The sequence below is a fragment of the Cuculus canorus genome, chromosome Z (genome assembly GCF_017976375.1).
Source record: "Cuculus canorus isolate bCucCan1 chromosome Z, bCucCan1.pri, whole genome shotgun sequence".
In the NCBI taxonomy this organism is placed as follows: Eukaryota; Metazoa; Chordata; class Aves; order Cuculiformes; family Cuculidae; genus Cuculus; species Cuculus canorus.
Genome location: NC_071441.1, coordinates 10,556,454 through 10,574,108, shown reverse-complemented (window position 1 = coordinate 10,574,108; position 17,655 = coordinate 10,556,454). Strand labels below are relative to the sequence as shown.

The 17,655-nt window shown below is 36.8% G+C and overlaps 1 protein-coding gene across 12 annotated transcripts in view; it reads right to left on the bottom strand.

The window, feature by feature from the left end:
- The window catches only part of NDUFAF2 (NADH:ubiquinone oxidoreductase complex assembly factor 2), a 135,296-nt gene that overhangs the window by 109,500 nt on the left and 8,141 nt on the right, over positions 1-17,655 (bottom strand). For 2 of the 12 annotated variants that reach the window (XM_054055415.1, XM_054055416.1), the window contains exons 1-2: positions 15,330-15,828; positions 11,701-11,786 (exon numbers count right to left, since the gene is read on the bottom strand). The exons of 2 other annotated variants lie outside the window; for them this stretch is intronic. In XM_054055415.1, coding sequence (XP_053911390.1) covers positions 11,701-11,786; positions 15,330-15,517 — 274 coding nt within the window. In that variant the 5' untranslated portion in view covers positions 15,518-15,828. Of the gene's footprint in view, positions 1-11,700; positions 11,787-14,323; positions 14,433-15,329; positions 15,835-17,655 lie in introns of those variants that run through there. 8 more of the 12 variants (XM_054055412.1, XM_054055410.1, XM_054055413.1 and 5 more) reach the window with 8 other exon arrangements.

Here is a 17,655-nt window from a genome sequence, read left to right as displayed (position 1 = left end):
CGAAAGGTGTCAACATTGTAATATAATACTTTTATCTCAAAGAAATCAGATTTTCTTTTTTTCAAAATTTAGATTCTATGAAGTTAGTTTTTGCTAAGTGGCAAATGAATAATTTTCATTGGTTCTTTATATTTAACCATACAATAAACATAGTACACTAAAAAAGTTTAGTATTTGCATTCAACAGCTACCTTTTATGCATCTAGTTATATTCTCTCCAACAACTGATCTACTTGAGGTAATCTAAAACTCATGCTTTCTAAAATCAGATTAGAAACTCATTTCAATTTTTAAGAGCAGTAAGCAAGGTCATGGGCTGCTTTGTTCTATGGTTCTGATTTCCATTAACCTCAAGAGAACCAGGATCCGAGACATCCACTTTCAAAACAATGCAAATTCGTTTAACTATTAGAGGAGCATGCACCTTTATAACATGCAGTTTTGCACTGCAGTTACCTATGCTAAGGATTTGCTATTGAAGCTTCTGTCATTCATCTGGTTGTGTATGCGATCGGATACCGAGTTATGAAGTTGTCATTTCTCACTGAGAATTGAACCATGTTTTCAGGATATCTCTTAAGTTTTGAGGAAACGCATAATGTATTATGTCAAACACATACCTTTATACTTTACAAAAGATAAAATAAAGTACTACTTCATTTTTAAATTAACAAAAAAGACCTAATCTAGCATGTATTAGTGTCTTTTTTTTTTTAACTCTTTCCCTTCTCTTTGGCCTCATTAACAGGTATCACATGTGGACTTTTTTTGTGACTGTTCATCGCTTTTCAACCCTGGAGCCAAAGTTCCAGTACCACCTACCAGTTTGTCAGGGAATGTTTGCATTTATAGAAACTCCGAAACCATCCTCTTAATCTTTAGGTTCTTGATAGGCAGATGTAAATAAAAAAAAAAGTTTGAGAGTTTTCCTGGACAAGTTGTACAACATCTGTCCTAGAAAATGTTCCCAGACAAGTTGTTCTTGAACTTGTGCAGGGACTTTTACTAGGACAGATATTATTATGTACAGCTCTTGACCCTTTTTTAAAGGAAGACATACTCAAAATGTAATCACTGTAACAATCACCTTTTTTTGGTCTTTGTCACAGTAAAATATTTCTCAATATATGCGTCCTAGTGAATCAGCATATACACACTGCTCACTAATCTTTCTGTGAAACAGCATGGAATAGCTGTACCGAGTATTTAATAGAGTTATTCAGGCTTCAGGTTCTGCCTTCCTCTTCTGTTACCAGTAGGTTTAAACTACATGTTTTTAATTTTTGCATAGGATTTGCATAGGATTGCCTTCCTACTCCCAGTGTGGCAATAGTGTTGTGTTCTCTTTTCACGTTGTGGATATATTTAAGTTTCCATGTATTTACCTGCTTACTCAATTATAACATTTACGATGCAGTGAATTTGGAGCTTGTTTTTACTTGCTGTCTGGCTAGAGCTAGAGGTTTGGGGATTGTTATGGGGAATGCGTGCAGAGGAGTCTTCTATTATTTTTTCACCTGTTTGACTGTATAGAAGACCCTGTAGAACATCTGGATCCAGAGAACTTTGTGGCTCCCTTGTCTTCTGTTATATTTAAGGCTAGATTTAATCTTGCTGCATGGAAGGAATTTGTCTGAAAACGCTAAACCCACAACTTCCTGGGGGATCAGAGCCCACGGCTTTTATGAATGTTTACGTACATGCAAACCTTATGTAGCCTGCTATATCTGAAACCGTGGCAGGTGACTCAGGTAAAAATACCTTTTTTGTAGTTAGTCTGAGAAGCAATTTCATTTAGCAGACAGATGTTTAAAAACTTTCAGCTAAATGCCCATTGTCACTCTAGTCTCAAAGCTCTTTTCACTTCCTAGCAGGATGCACTCACAACTTCCTCTCCCTACTCACTGAAAAGCCTTGTGCCTTCCACCTCAAAGCCACATGAAGTCCAACACATTATGCCTTTACAAAGAACGGTTGTTTTATAAATCGATCGACAATAAGCTTACTAGAAATATGCAATATTACATTCTTTCTGCAACAAAAGTGTGAATGATAGTAGTACAAATGACATTTCCTTGGAGAGCTGATGGATGCTCACTCTCTGGCATGTGGAAGCTTTCCCCTAACTGTTCTTTTGGTTTGTCTTGATCTACCACTCAAGAAACAGTTTTCTACCAATTACTGTTAAAATGTGAATAAATACAAGAAGAATGAAGTACTGAGTATTTTCTGTACACATATGAAAAATGGCTTAAAATGGGGGCCTAGCATGTATAAAGGAAACTTAGTAAGTAGACAGAAAGTGCAGAATAACTTGTACTCTATAAATAAAACCATAAGGCAGGAAGATAAACAAAAAGGCAGTCATGCAGGGAAGAGAAATGGGCAAGTGACAGCAAGGGTATGAATTGTAAATAAAATGAAAAGAAGGTTACAGCTGTGGTGAACCTCAATTAAGCAGTATGACCCAACACAGCAATGTTACAGTCTGGTTTGGATGATTAATTATATTTCAATTATAAATAATTTGCAAACACTCATTTACCATCTCCATTTTGTTCAGAATAAATGGAATTATTACAGCTAGCCGCACCCACATTCTCAAGGAGTTAGTGCTATTTCTGGTTTTTAGTAAATCCTAATAAATTTTATAAAAGGATTACAGGCTTGAGACTTGCAAAGTAAATACAAGGTCTGAACACAATTACAGTTAACACTGTGCATAGCACTTGAAAGAGTAAAGCACAGGATTAAAGAATAGCAGTACTACGGAGTATAAGGGAGGACACTTGTATTTCAGCCACAGTCAAGAAAGTAGTGGACTTCTGAAGAAAAGGAAGAGTAGCTGAAGTAACCTGTCCTTTGAGATATACTATCCATTTCAGGTATATGCCTATCCTACAGACATTTCTTTTAAACAGCATTAAAAATTATTTCTTAACCTGTAAGTTATATGCTACTTATTTTATCATGTAAATTATAAACTATCCTTTGAAACTGCACATGCACTATTCATAAACTCTAAAATAGAGCATTTGAGAACATAAGAGAATGCGTGTATACATATAAGCCCCCACTTAGCCCTTCACTAACAGAAAGCCCACAAATACAGGATCAGATAAAGTAGGATGCATTTACATCAATACAAAACAACCAAAAAACTCCTACTGTAATTAAGTTGCTTGTTCTCCCCTATAAAGCAATTACACAATAGCTGTTGCACAGTTCACATCTAAGCAAGATGTGAACCAAGCTCCTAACATGTCAAAGTTCCTATATGCGCCAGCACAGCACTGAAGTTGGAGTGGATGGAAATCCAAGCAGATCAAGACTGAGCTCCTGATGCCCTCGGCAATGCCACACTGGATGGCACAGAGAGGCTCACTGGATGTACACACTCTGTTCAAAAAGGCCTGTCAGTTCCCTCATAAGGTGAAATACATGGGTTAAAATATGGTTCAGGAAGAACAGAAGAAATCCTGACTGTTGTAACAGCTCAACAAGAAGGGCAAGAACAGGGTCTGAAAGTGATGCCACCCTGGCAGAATCCCACACCACCACGTGCGGGACCCTGGTAGCCCCCCCATCCTGCATTTCACTGACATTTTTACTTGGGGCCACGACCACCAAAACACCACATTGAAAGGAAGGCTGATAAAGGGAAGAACAGGTTAGCACGGATTCAGAGAGACAACCCAATGGGTAAGACAAGGCCTAACAGGGATCCTTGGAAAGAGCAAAAGCTCTTCCTAGGCAGAAGAGAAAACAATTTTCATACAACAGGAGAAGCAACTACAGCACGAACTTGAACATGCAAATGGTTTGCAGGGTTATCCGCTAAGTGTAGCCTCCTAGAGCCAAGAGAAAGACTGTCTGTCTTCAAGGAAATAAGATACGTAACGAAGACGTAAATAAACATAGATAATGGTAGACTGCCAGGGTTGCCAAGAGATAACATCTGCTATTCCACCATATAGCTGGATTCACTTTTCACAGCTGGGCTTTGTACTTGTATAAAAAACCTCATGGCAAAGATATGTCTTGTGAGATGAGACAGTTAGGATTGACACAACCAGGTAAAGCGGCAGCAGGGACTCCTTTCCTCAGCTCTCAGATAAAGCACTTGAAGGGCTGTGAGGGTGTAGATACTGACATGAGAAATGATATTGTTCTACAGCATCAACCCTCAATTAAAATATCTTGAATTAAAAAATGTCATTTCAGCTCTAAAAAAGATGAAATGCCCCATGTTTTGTGATTTATATTAATTATTACAATAGTATTTGATCCTCAGGATGCCTAAGAAGCTGGGTAGATTTTACTCTTGTATTGTAATTTGTTTAAAATACGTGAGGTCTGAAAGCAGGATGCTACAAATGAGATACGGTCATGTACACTAGTTTAGAAACAACATTCTAACATATTTCTGACACTCCACTTTGACACTTGACACACTAGTCAAAAAGATTTGTCACTGTATTTTGCCTTAAGTTCAAGTTTGCTTATATTTACAATAAATTTCAGGTATGCCTTTTCATATATCTTTATTATATACACATTACATAATTTAATATATTATTAATATTTAAAGACATAATGAAGTGAAAAATAGGAAACAGATTGCAAGCACACTTAATAATATATTTTCCAAAAGAACTAAAAGAACGCTATATACTAATTCTTATAGGATAGCTTTTAATATTTCAAGTTTGCAAAATTTAGTTTTTCATGCTTCATAGAATAAATCTTCAGTTAGAGCTGTAAGAAAAGTAAGTGTTTCAAAGTTAACTGTTACTTCTTTAGAAGGGAATTAAACAGTACTTACCAGGAAGTACAACAATTTAGTGGATCAGTATTAGTAATGTGGAATCATTTCCCTTTCACCGGCTGAAAATTTTTGCCTGATTTAACTCTTAATTTACATTGTTAGGTTACTTTTAAACTTCTACTTCAAAATTTGTTTCTTAAAGCTGACTGATGCATACCCAGTAGTTATGGTATTTTCCAATACCACTGATTCTAGGTAAAAAAAATACTTTTTAGGGGGGGTTGGTAAGCTCAGAATAGCATAGGTAGTGAAGAAAAAAACTTCACATAGTGATGTACTGCAGCAATGCTCTTCTTTCAAACCTACTTCGAGCAGGAAAATGGTAAATAGGAGCAACATGGACGAAGGACTACCTGGAAACCAAAGGTTTTTAGACCCAAGTCAACCTATGAATTTGTTTTTCTACACAAATTTCAAGAATTCATGTGGTCACTTTGCAAATTAGAAAAACACATGTATATGCAAAACTCAGCATGCAGTCCTCACGTAACAGTTTTCCCTGTTTTCTACTTAGACAGTTTCAGATTAACTAAGCAAATTTTAGACTAAAGACCAAATTGAGGTCCATGTGCTTTCATGGATGCAAACATTTAATTATCAAATATATATATACTCAGTTATTTGCCCATTGATTTTAGAGTGTTTTTCTGTTTATAGAAGCTAAAGCACTAAGTGCAATTATCATAGCCTATAAGGACATGTAAAGGTTTCTACGCGAAAGCATTTATGCTGATGACAGTGAAAGAAATGAAGAAACACTATATTTACATTTTCATAGTTTCTAATACCATAATATAAGTGTTTGATACACAGAGTTTACAACCACCAAAAGAATGAGCTGTGATACGAATGAACTCTATGATCAAATAATTTCATTTCCAGGGACATCAAAGTCTTGCAGGTGCCTAAAATGTATTTTGATTTTCAGAAGCAAAATTAAAGACAGCTATTTTACTACACTTCACCAAATTAATCTTTAAAGTGAAAGCTCTCAGAAATAATGACATTCATAGAGATTCTCATTATTGCAATTATTCAATTAATCTCATTAGAATTCTAACTCATTTCTTTCTGGTGTGAGCAGCTAAGATAGGGGAGCCCTGTATTTTTATATTAAGATGTCACACTGTCATTACGAAATGTCTCCATATACTAAGAAACCTTACTGACACCAAGACTACACATGACTGGCGTTGAACCACATTACAGCACAACTCTGCACTGCTCAGCTATGGCAAACTCCCTTAAGAATTTCTGGATTTACTTAGGTGTTCACTGACCTCAAGATTTACTTTTGTTGACTCTCCTTAACTCACAAGACATGATGGAACTGCAGCATAGGGTGGCACAGATGTAGACTATTAACCATGAGGAAAAGGCTTCCAAATACAACTTGTTAGGTATAGCTACCTTGCTATGCATTGGGAGTTGCATGTATAAATCTCTAACACAGGTGAAAGAAAACACCTGCACATTAAGCCTTCCCATAGTCTCACAGTGCACAAGTATTGTGAAACAAAGGTGATAAGGGAGTTAGAATCTTTCAAAGGCTGTAATAATGATCCTGCTTCTGCCAAAAAAAAAGACCCTTCAAAAATATTTAACCTTACACACATACATATTGTTCCTTGAATGAAAACACAGACAGTAATATACAAAACTCTCTAAACAAAACATAAATTTGTTCAATTTTGTTATACCATTTGTCTCAAGGGCACTTCTAATTGTTTTGAAAACATGGACTTGGTTTTGTAAATGCGGGTTTGCTTTTTAATAATCAATGTAACAGGAGCTGTTTCTTAGAAAAATAAATGTAGATCTTACACATCCTCTCCCATCTCTGTGTGTGAATGAATGAGACAGAGCATGGCCACAGATGAGATCTTCACCCCTAATAAATATAACCTACTTTTGCATATTTCAATATTACTCATTTTCAATCCTGCAAATTTATTATATAATAAGACTACCTGAATTATATATCTTCTGTAATTACCAGTCAGAGTCTTAGTTTCCATTTCAAGAACACTTCTGACTTGCAGTTTCATTTTTACATACTGTACAGATGACTAAACATATATTTAAATATCAAATTCAGACATTTTTAGTTCAAATCAATTAAACTGAGAAACCATTGCCTTCTGGCTGCTTGTATTTTTCTTTAATCCTGGTCAGTGTAGGACCTTATAAAAAGTAATTTGCTATTATAAGACTGAGTTAAAAATGCTAGTCTCACGATTTTTGTCATTTTTAGCCCCACTTCCCCTGCAGGCTGCTACTGTTGATGGCCTTTATGGAAATATAAATTCAATCAGCAACTGCAAATTTCATGAGACGTCCATCTTCATGCTGAATTTCTAACTGAGTGTCAAAACAATCTGTGGATTTCTCCCTGATGAAACACACTTTGAATTGTAAATTTCCACAATTTTCATATGTTAGAATTCGAGCTGCACTAAAATAGAGTTAGCACAGACATAGTGCCTACTAGCTTGAGACAAGTCATTTCTCCATGGTGCCTACCACCTTGAGACAAACCATTTTTCCCCTCATTATCTTGCTTTACCATTGAAAGGGTTAAATAATAACTCATGAAAAATGACCTGTATTTTTCCCTCTTACATAAAAACTTAAATTACATTTTCTATTCTTTCTAGTATTAGAATAAAACAGAAAGGCCTTCAATATATTCCAAATGCTTTCAAACCAGTTATTTGAACCCACTATTCAGTTATGGTATTTTGCAGTAATAAAATCCCAGAAATTAGCTGCAACAGAACTTAAAGAATTTCCTATAGTGTCAGAGTGGTGCAATCTTCAAGCAGCTCACAGATACTATTTGTTTCTTCTAAAATTCTCCTTGACTTACATTCAACTCCGATAGGAAAAAGAAAATATATGTGTAAATGATTGCAATTGAAACATTACAGTTTTGAACAGTCTGCTGTTCCCCAGACACTGTAAAGTAAAAAAAAAAACTACTGTTTCTTATAGTAGCTTAGAAAGGACAGGCAGCCTATCAGGTATATTAAAGCAGTTCAAGTATTTTGCTTTAGAAGATGATTTGTTATTCTCTTCTGTAGACACAAACAGGAAATATGTAAAAAAATACTAGTTTTCCAGTTTGCAAGCTAACTAAATGGCCTGTTTATTACATATTCTCTCATCTCCTTTCCATATATAAAAATATCATTCGTGAAGAAAAATTCATTGATAAAGACTATTTATCTACTCATGTAGTTAAGTACTGGTTGTGTTTCTGTTTGTTTTCTCGTCTACAGGGATAACTATGTGCGGGTGGGGTGGTATGAGTGTACTTCTAGAACACTGAAAAGCATGATTCTGTTTTGGATGTTTCAATACAAGAACCATATTCCAAAACACAAGACTGTCTTTTGGTTTACAGAACAATTCAATGGGGCATTTTCATTTTTTATACACCAAATCTTCCATTAATTCTCACAATGGAAAAAGAAACCTAAAAATGAGCAGCTACAGAATAATTCCCCTGCAGAAGGCCTTCAATGAACTTTACGTGTCACTGAAGAATTCCTTTCATTAAGCCTCCCTACTCTACCCTGGTTACCTGCACTGCATTCTTGTTTGTGCAAACTGTAATCACCAGAGTTGACCATACCTCCAAACTCTCAAAATCTACACAATTTCCGCAACTGGTTTCTTAACTTAAAGTAGGATTTACATATTCAAAATAAAAAAAACCAAACCTACCCAACCATGTGAGAGAAGTAGTCTACATCAAAAACCAGGTTTGTTTCAAAAAAAATACCCAAGTAAAGAATGTTCACATGCAGCTGGAGACGGAACTCAGACCAGTTGGGTGAAATCTTACACTCCAGCTAATAAGAAGGTTGGGGGGCAAGTTGTTCAGAGAAAACTACTGATCCACCTTTTAAATCACCCTTATGAAACTGACCCTTACAAACTCTCTATTACTAGAATTCAAGCTCCCTACTCAGCCTTACAGCAAAAAAAATAACTTTGCTCAAAACATTAGTTCAACAGATACCTGGTTTCGCTTGAGCCACAACATCACAGATCAAGTAATGCTAGGATTTTATTTCAGTTTCACATGGTCATATATTTATTAGCTTCAAGAGCAAGACAAAAGCACAATCTTTTCCCTAATGCCAGTAATTTCTCATAGTAAAGCAGATGTTCTGTAACACACACAGTGTCCAGTCACAAGTTCTAGCACCTGAATATTCAGATACAGTAGAGAACCTGCTAGGGTAGATGGCAAGAATAGTAGTTACTGAAAGTATTATAACAGCTTCTTGAATATTGGATTATATGGTTACATTTATCTGCACATTCTGCCCGAAATGAAGGGAGGCATAACAAGAAAACATCCAGGGTACAACTGATAGAGCTCACTTCAATGTACGTGAAGGATAGGCACCAAGAAACCATGTTAACTATATTAATCCACCATCATTGGGCACTTTCTCCTGTTAAGTTTTAGTGTTTAGAATCATAGAATAGTTAGGGTTGGAAGGGACCTTAAAGTTCCAATCCCCCTGCCATGGGCAGGGACATCCCACTGGATCAGGCTGCTCAAGGCCCCATCCAGCCTGGCCTTGAACACCTCCAGGGATGGGGCAGCCACAACCTCCCTGGGCAACCTGTGCCAGTGTCTCGCCACTCTCATACTGCAGAAATTCTTCCTAATGTCTAGTCTAAATCTACCTCTCTCCAGTTTATATCTGTTCCCCCTTGTCCTACCCCCACAAGCCTCTATGAATAGCTCCTCTCCAGCTTTCCTGTAGGCCCCCTTCAGGTACCGGAAGGTGACTATAAGATCTCCTCAGTGCCTTCGCTTCTCCAGGCTGAAGAAGCCCCATTCTCTCAGCCTGTCTTGGTATGGAAGGTGCTCCAGCCCTCGGATCATCTTTGTAGCCCTCCTCTGGACCCATTCCAATAGCTCTATACGCTTCTTACATTGAGGATTCCAGAACTGGACACAGTATTACAGATAAGGTCTCACAAGAGAGGAATAGAGGGGCAGAATCCCCTCCCTCGCCCTGCTGGCTTGCTTCTTTTGATGCAGCCCAGGACACGGTTGGCCTTCTGGTCTGTGAGCGCACATTGCTGGCTCATGTCGAGCTTCTCATTGACCAGCACCTCCAAGTCCTTCTCTGCAGGGCTGCTCTTTACCCTCGTCTCACATTATTTCAAAACCTCACCTCTATTTCTCAAAACAATTACTTCCATTTTATCCATATCTGTCAAGTTCCAGGTCATAATTCTGTATTAAAAGTGCAGCGTATCAAAGCACTTCCAAAGGGAGGTCAGTAAATTCAACCTAGTACATGAGAGTACAGAATTTTCCAACACCTGTGTGGACTCCAACATACCAACTTCCAGGCTTCCTAGCAAAATGGAAAACACCAAAGTATTTCAAAACTCACACAAGAAAATTGAAAACAGTGGTAATAAGCAACACAGAGCTGCTCAAAAGAAAACTCACAAACCCAACAAATGCAATGATCTCCAGAAATCCAAGATGTGCTACAAATTTCTTCAGTGCCATCTTCTGGCACAATAGTTACAGCTAGTAAATTGTGATTTCTTTTTTCCTTCCAACATGACCTTGAAATTCATTAGCATATCAATTACATATGTATAATAACAAGAAAAAGAAAGTCGTGCACTTGCAAAGAGCCTTAATTTGAGTGAAACAGTTTCAGAATTTCGTGTTATGCATAAAGTTGTAATAGTAGGAGAATTCATTTATCTGTGGATATGAAAAAATGCACCTAGCATCACAAGACAGATAAGCCTAGGATGACACTAACACTACATTTTGGCAAGGTGTCACAACTACTACAAATACACAAAAATTGTTGGTTTATGGCATTACAGTACACATCTTGTAGACTGTACTGGCCCTTTCCAGATGTCCCCAAACTCACCTATTTATGACTTAAATACCCAGCTTCTGATTCAGAACTGAAGTATGTTTCTGTGCTCAAAAGTCAGTCTGCTTATTTTTTCTGAAAATATAATTGGCTATTTTAATAAAAATATTGCCTTCTATCTACACCTTGCCTTGCTGCTCTCTTTTAATGACCACAACTAAAAGGTCAGCATAATATTTTCCTTGGCTTTTCCAAGTAGCCAATAATATTGAACAGTTGATTTAGCTTTGCTTTTAGTTTAATAACACTTCCCACACAAACATGCACTGAAGTTCATTCAGATTTCTTTTTCTCATCTTCTTCCTAAGGCAACTGGAAAAGTTGGTAAATGGCAAGACATATAACAAGGTTTTGCTTAGAAAGATTGGTAGTACTACCACCATGTGAAGCTGATTTTTGTTTTAAACTACAGTGTAATAGAAGTGGACAAAGGCAAAAGTTAAGTGAATAATAAAAATACACAAAAGGGCTTGATTTCACCTCAGTTTCGTAATTGTCTATTACTTTCTCACCAAAAGCATTTTTTATAGTGACAATGTCTAATTAAGGCAATTGCTCCACTTACAAAACTATAAAATGTCTTCCTAAAATTTGACATGAAGTTTAACCAAGCCTTGCAATTCATATAATAAATATACAAAATATACAGCAGTTACAACGACATTAATTGCAGGACTGTCAGTTAATTCAGCATACAGCATAAAAGATACGCCCTCTCTGGGAACATTAAGTTTCAAATTTCCTGCATGGTCTCCATCGTTTATGGCACGTTAACAAGGAAACACGGCAGTGATACATAGAGAACACTGCAAGAGCAGAAAGTTGTCCAGTGGGATATCCTTGTCCTTTAATGCTCTCAGGAAAAGCTTGCAGAAAAGCAAGCAGTGCTAGTAGGAATGAAGAAAAGAAACAACATTACAACTTGAAAACTACCTGTCCTTTTGGAGAGGGCTTGGTTCTTATGTGCTTGAGTTTTCAGCTCCCTTCTGCTTTTCTTTGTTTCAATGGCCTCTCCTTTCCTGTTGCCCATGGGAGAGGAGGAAAGAAAATCAGAGTGCTTCCATCAACTGCTGGATCCATAGAGAAAAACTGTCATATTAACTAAGTGAAATTAAAAAGTGAATAGAAATGCTTATTTTATCCCTCAGGAAAAGACTGAAACACTTCTAGAACTCCATAAGCATCACTTGGATAATGTCATCTGTAATAACACTGCATCACTCCAATATGCATAAAGCTTACCTTTCAAAGAAAACGTAGTCAATCTCCACTCTCTAAAAAATAGTTCTAATATTAATTTGTGTGTATGTTTCTGGAAAAGCTTGCTTTCCATAACTGTCACAGTCTTCACAAAGCAAAATATATAACCACATTGCTTAGTTATATCAAATATAATTATATATGATAGCCTTCAAAAAACTCATCTGGAGTGAGGCCATTCTAATTAATGCACGATCGGGCACAAATTCTTCTTCTGCAATGCTACATATTCAGTCTCATTTGCAAATACTTTCTATCAATAAAATGATCAACAACAACAACACTTACAATCATTAAAGAAAACCAAATAGTTCATATGCACAACATGAGAGTTCTGCACAGCTTTGCTATTGCAGGACAAAACAATTTTCAGGTACTTGCAACAAAATCCCAGCCTTCTGTTCTCATTAGTATTTAACAACCACGTTTCTAGTCCCACCTAAAAGCAGCACAAGTTTCCATGGTTGTTTCACAAAACTGTCTTTCCTTCATTTGCTATTTCAAAGACAAGACCAAACACCTTTCAGTTATTCTCCTGTTTTCTCTTCATGGAGAACAAATCCCAACAAACCACCAGCAACAGAAAACTATTATTTCACATTTGCTTCAAATGGAAGTGCATCTCCTCTAAAAAAACATCCTCCCTGGAGCACCCAGGTGTCCACAGAATTTGGCAGTCAAAAACACACACAGAGCCGTTAAAGGCCCTCTGCCTCACAAATAGCAGTCTCCAAGTACTGCTCTGATGAAAGAGTATGGAAAGCAGAGTACTGAAAAGGAAAACAGGAATATGAGACTTCCTTGTAAGGATACCTCCACCCTAGGCCTTCCACACACTGGGGATAGCAAAAGAAGGAAGGATAGGAGATCCAGCTTCATTTCTGGAAGGCAGCCACGAAAAAGGCAGTAGTACAAACACGCACATCGGGATGTCCCACGTATGATAGAGTCGTAACAGAAATGTCAGACTAATCCAGCATCATAATTCATACATCAACCAGACAAGGTGTCTAATATTTTTTTTCCATTCTACTTTCTTTAGCACCTATTAAAGATCTTTCAGGTGCTACCCAAATACTTATAGATATTGATTTACAGTAAACCACATTATTTCCCTTTTTGTCCATTATTTTGTTGCTTGCCAGATACACACGTACTATTCGTGAGGTCTTCAAATTTTTTATACTTAGAAAAACCTAACCAAAACATTCTAACGTGCATTTACTATAGAGTATTATAAAAGCATTTTGCATTCTCTCTCCCATTTTATAACAAGCTGCAGGTTCTTTTTCTCTACACAGAATTACAGGCTTTAGTTCTTACTCGCCTTCAGCACTTTTATTACTCATCCACACTTAGACTATCTTCAGATGTAGCCAATAGCAACTCTTTTTCTGAGCCAGCTCCAGGTTCCTCTCTATATTTTGGCCAACTTTCTATGCTGTATCATCTTTTCCTCATTAGTAATGCAATATTTCACTCTGCTCATTCTTCATCTTAATACCGTCTTTTTTTGCCCAATTTAGTTCATCGAGTTGGCTAACAGCTACCTATCTCATCACAGACTCAATTATAGAGACAATGCATTCTCAACCCTCACAATTTAAGAAAACAGCTGAAATGGCTCCATGCATTACAGAAACACTCCAGAACCTCTGTATCCCCACTCCTTCACTTAGAAAATGCATCAGAATCCTATTACACCAGTATCAGTCCAAGCACTTGCCATCCTACACATGCAGACTATCAACTCTCACTTACAAGCTACTTCCTATAACCAGCTTAAATTGCACCTAGCAGTTACGAGATCTTCTGTTAAATAAGATTTCAAGATAACATCATCATTGCAAAGTGCTAAAAATATTAAGATATAACATACTGTGTGAACTGTAACTACAGTGACGTAAGTTCAAAGTTCCAGTCTGCAATAACACTTGGAAAATAAATCTGAACCTCTTCAAAAGGCTCACAATAAAGAATATTTATTAAATTACAAACTTTGAAATAGGAACGGAAAATACCCTAAATTCACTGAAATATTGGCTTTGTTGTCTGTGAGCTCCTTCACCACAACAGAAGGCAAGTGATGGAACACGCCTTAGGAAGCTACCCTGAGAAAAAGGAGCGCATGCAGCTAATTCAGCAGTATACCAGCTACATAAAGGGGTCTTCATAAAGGGGTTACTGCTACTTGTGAATTGTTACTAAAATTCAGTACAGTGGTGCTATACTCTTCACAGCTTAAGGGTGTGAGGGAGAAGTGGAAAATCTCATGAACACCATGTATATAACTTGCCTGGCCACAGCAGAACCACGGAAAAGATAGGAAAAGAATCTCATCATTTGAGCAAGGTTGGTTTTAAGTACAGAATTCCTTCTTTTTAATCAAAACTGTATTGAGACACCTGGGGAAGTGGGACAAAAAAAAAAATCAACAGATCACACTATTCTAGACATGATAATGTGTTTCAGAGATAAAACATTCTTCTACATCACAACTTAACAGATGGAATTTCTCATTTTTTGTTAACTGGACCTATATTTAAAATATAACTCAAATTAAGCTGAAAGCTACTCCCTTCTAAGAAGCAGGCGTGCCATCCCACAAACAATGAACTGAATGCTGCAGAGATCAAACTGACATTATTAAATCACATTTTACATTTATGCAATAATTCAAACTAAATGTTGAAGAAACAACAGACATCAATGCACAGTACATTAATGTGAGTAGAAATACACATTCCGTAGTTGTTGGAGGAAAAAAAAAAATAAATTGCAGGTTAAAACTCTTATAAATCTCAAATATACGTACATTTCTCTTGTCTTCCCCTCTTCTAGACTGTTTAATTGTTTCAAAGAGGCCTTATAAATGGACTAAATTGTTAAAAACTCATCACCATCCAAGTTTCCACAGAAAACCGTCTTTTTAATCTTTTCTGTCTCTCTAAATCCATTTCTTTCTAACTATACTCATTACAAAGGAAAATCTCTGATTTGATCCAAGTCTTTGTCCTCTCTCACCTTATCTCTAACACATATTTGTTTGTTCTTTCATGATTCTTCCTCTGTATAGTCTGTGAACAACAACGGCTTTCAAAAAAGCCCCACCATACCCTTTCTTGCTACAGTTACATTTTCTCTCTGGAAGCTACTTCACTGGCTTCCAGCTTTTTCTGGTGGGTCAGCAATTTTAACAGCAAGATGAGCTAGAAAGCTCCAGTGCATTACAGGATTTGCGGCAGTTGTTCTAATAGCTACCCTCAGAAACACGTAAGTAATAATTATATTGCAATACTTACAAGGGTATTTTCTCAGAGCACCGGCTGTCCTTGATCCCCTTTCTCTCTTTCTGTATTTCACCTCTGGAGATTCTGCAATCTTTGCAATGCAAACACCCTTCAGACAAGTATTTTGTAGTACAAAATGCCACAGCATAAAGCCAACCTCTCACTGTTTCTTCCTTACAGAAATTACTGCTAAGCCCCATCCACAGTTGTTTTGAGTTACTATCAGAGTTCACTCATCTCATAAACAAAATCAAATTCATCTCTTATAAGAATTTCAAGACTTGCCTCTTTCTGCCTTAAGATCTCTCCCTCACTGACACCTTCCAACAGATGCCTGATCTTTAAATTAAATCAGCATGTCTAAAAAAGATCTTATTCTCCTTCCTTTCCCCACAATCATGGTAAAGAATGGCATCACTCTCTTTCTTTCTGATATTGTTTAGAATTGGAGCTGTCTTGTCTCTATATTCAGGATCTCTCTCAAACACAGGTTCTTATTGAAATCTCATGCTGAACCACTTTCCTGATATTCCACACTGCTATATCTGTCACCTAGGCTCAATCACTACAACATCATTTTCTCTTGACTCGGCATATGGATCCCACCCCCATCATGAATTTATAATACTGCTGTAAGATTGATTTTCCAGTTAGAAACTGTGAGTACTTCAATCCTGTCTGTAGACATTCCACAAGATCTCTGTTTCAATTCAGCTACAAGGTACTGCATTTTCAAACTCCTCTGTGAACTCTCCCTTTCTCCTGTCTTTCACTAGCCTAAGACAAATTGGCTCATATAACATATGGGTCTGTATCAATCAACCTAAATTTATTTTCTGCCTCCTTGGCTAGACAGATGTCCATAAATATCAACAAACTAATCTCAAAATTTTCCTTTACCTTCTATTTTGCCATGAAGTATAAAACAAAAACTTTATTTAGTCAGCCTACAGGTGGGTTACATTTTTTGCTAATTAGAATGACCATTATTATGCATATGTAGAGCACCTTTTGTAATGTATCAACTTTAAATACTTTGGATAAAGGTCTAAATGACCCAACAGGTACTCAGTGATGCAAGACTACGGTTTATGGCTCATAAGCTTAATACACTTACAAATAAAAAGAGCAATATCTGAAAATAAATTTAAACTACATAGAAGGAAAAAATTGTGCTGCAACAGCCAGGAAGACAACATAAACCTAAGGAGATGGCTCTTGTTCTTTGCTCATAACTGTGGCAAATTTTGAAGCAGTTTTACAGCAGGTTGTTCTCCTCCTGTACGGAATAATTTAAGATAGTAGTATATAAACAAAGACATTTCATTATGCAGCAACTGAACTTCATTTTTCTCCTCATGTCATCCTTCTGTTTTATTCGTGTTTCAGAAAGAGGTGCTTCTTTTTAAGATTTGCTTGGTTGAATATGAGAGAAAGAAAACAGATCTCTACAGGTAATAAAACTGCACTAATGAGGAAATTAAATATTTGAGATTTCCTAATTTTTTTTTTAAACAACTGAGCATTCTTGACCATATGAATGAGCCAGTGCTGTACAGTCAGCAAAAGGATTAAAAAATAACACATACTGCTTATGGATAAGGCTGAAAAAAGTGTGGGCAGGACTGTGAGGCTAGGAAAAACTGTTAGTGTCCTGCTATTCTATGCTGCCTTGTTAGATCATCTTTATTTAAGATTCCTCAGCAGAAAAGAAAGAGCTACTCCATAGCACTGGAAGAAAAGCCTCAATTTATGACCTGGACCTTTTTGCCTTCTTACAGAGAAGTAAATAAATGACTGATAGGAATATATAGCTACTATCGAGGGAAATCCAAGTTGCTTAAAAAAACATGATGTTTGGAAATGCTGCATTATAGGAAGTTCTGCTGCAGGTCTGAAATAAAACTTAAGGCAATACAGACAGGGTACTAGATGTAGAAGCACCTGTTTGCTCAAGAGGCATTTCCTTGCAATAGGCTTCCAAACAACAGCCCTGTACAAATACTTACGACATGGAAGCTATGGACCCTTATAAAATAGTGCTCTCCCATTCTCTATTAACTATAACAATCAATAACATTTTTGGCTGAGGTGATGTCACTCTCACTGACATCCATTTTCACCTTTTCACTGGTTATTAGCGACTGGATGTGATCCCCCTTCAAGAACATTAGTTCTGCTAGATTAAACTCTGCTGTGGCTAGTATCTTCAGGGTACTCCTCAGGAACTGCAGTGGTCATCCTTACTGCACAGTGCTATGAATCTTTCCATTCTGACTTTCTGGTTGCAGTTCTGTGAACCAGAACTACTCAAGGACTCATCCTTAAATTCAATACC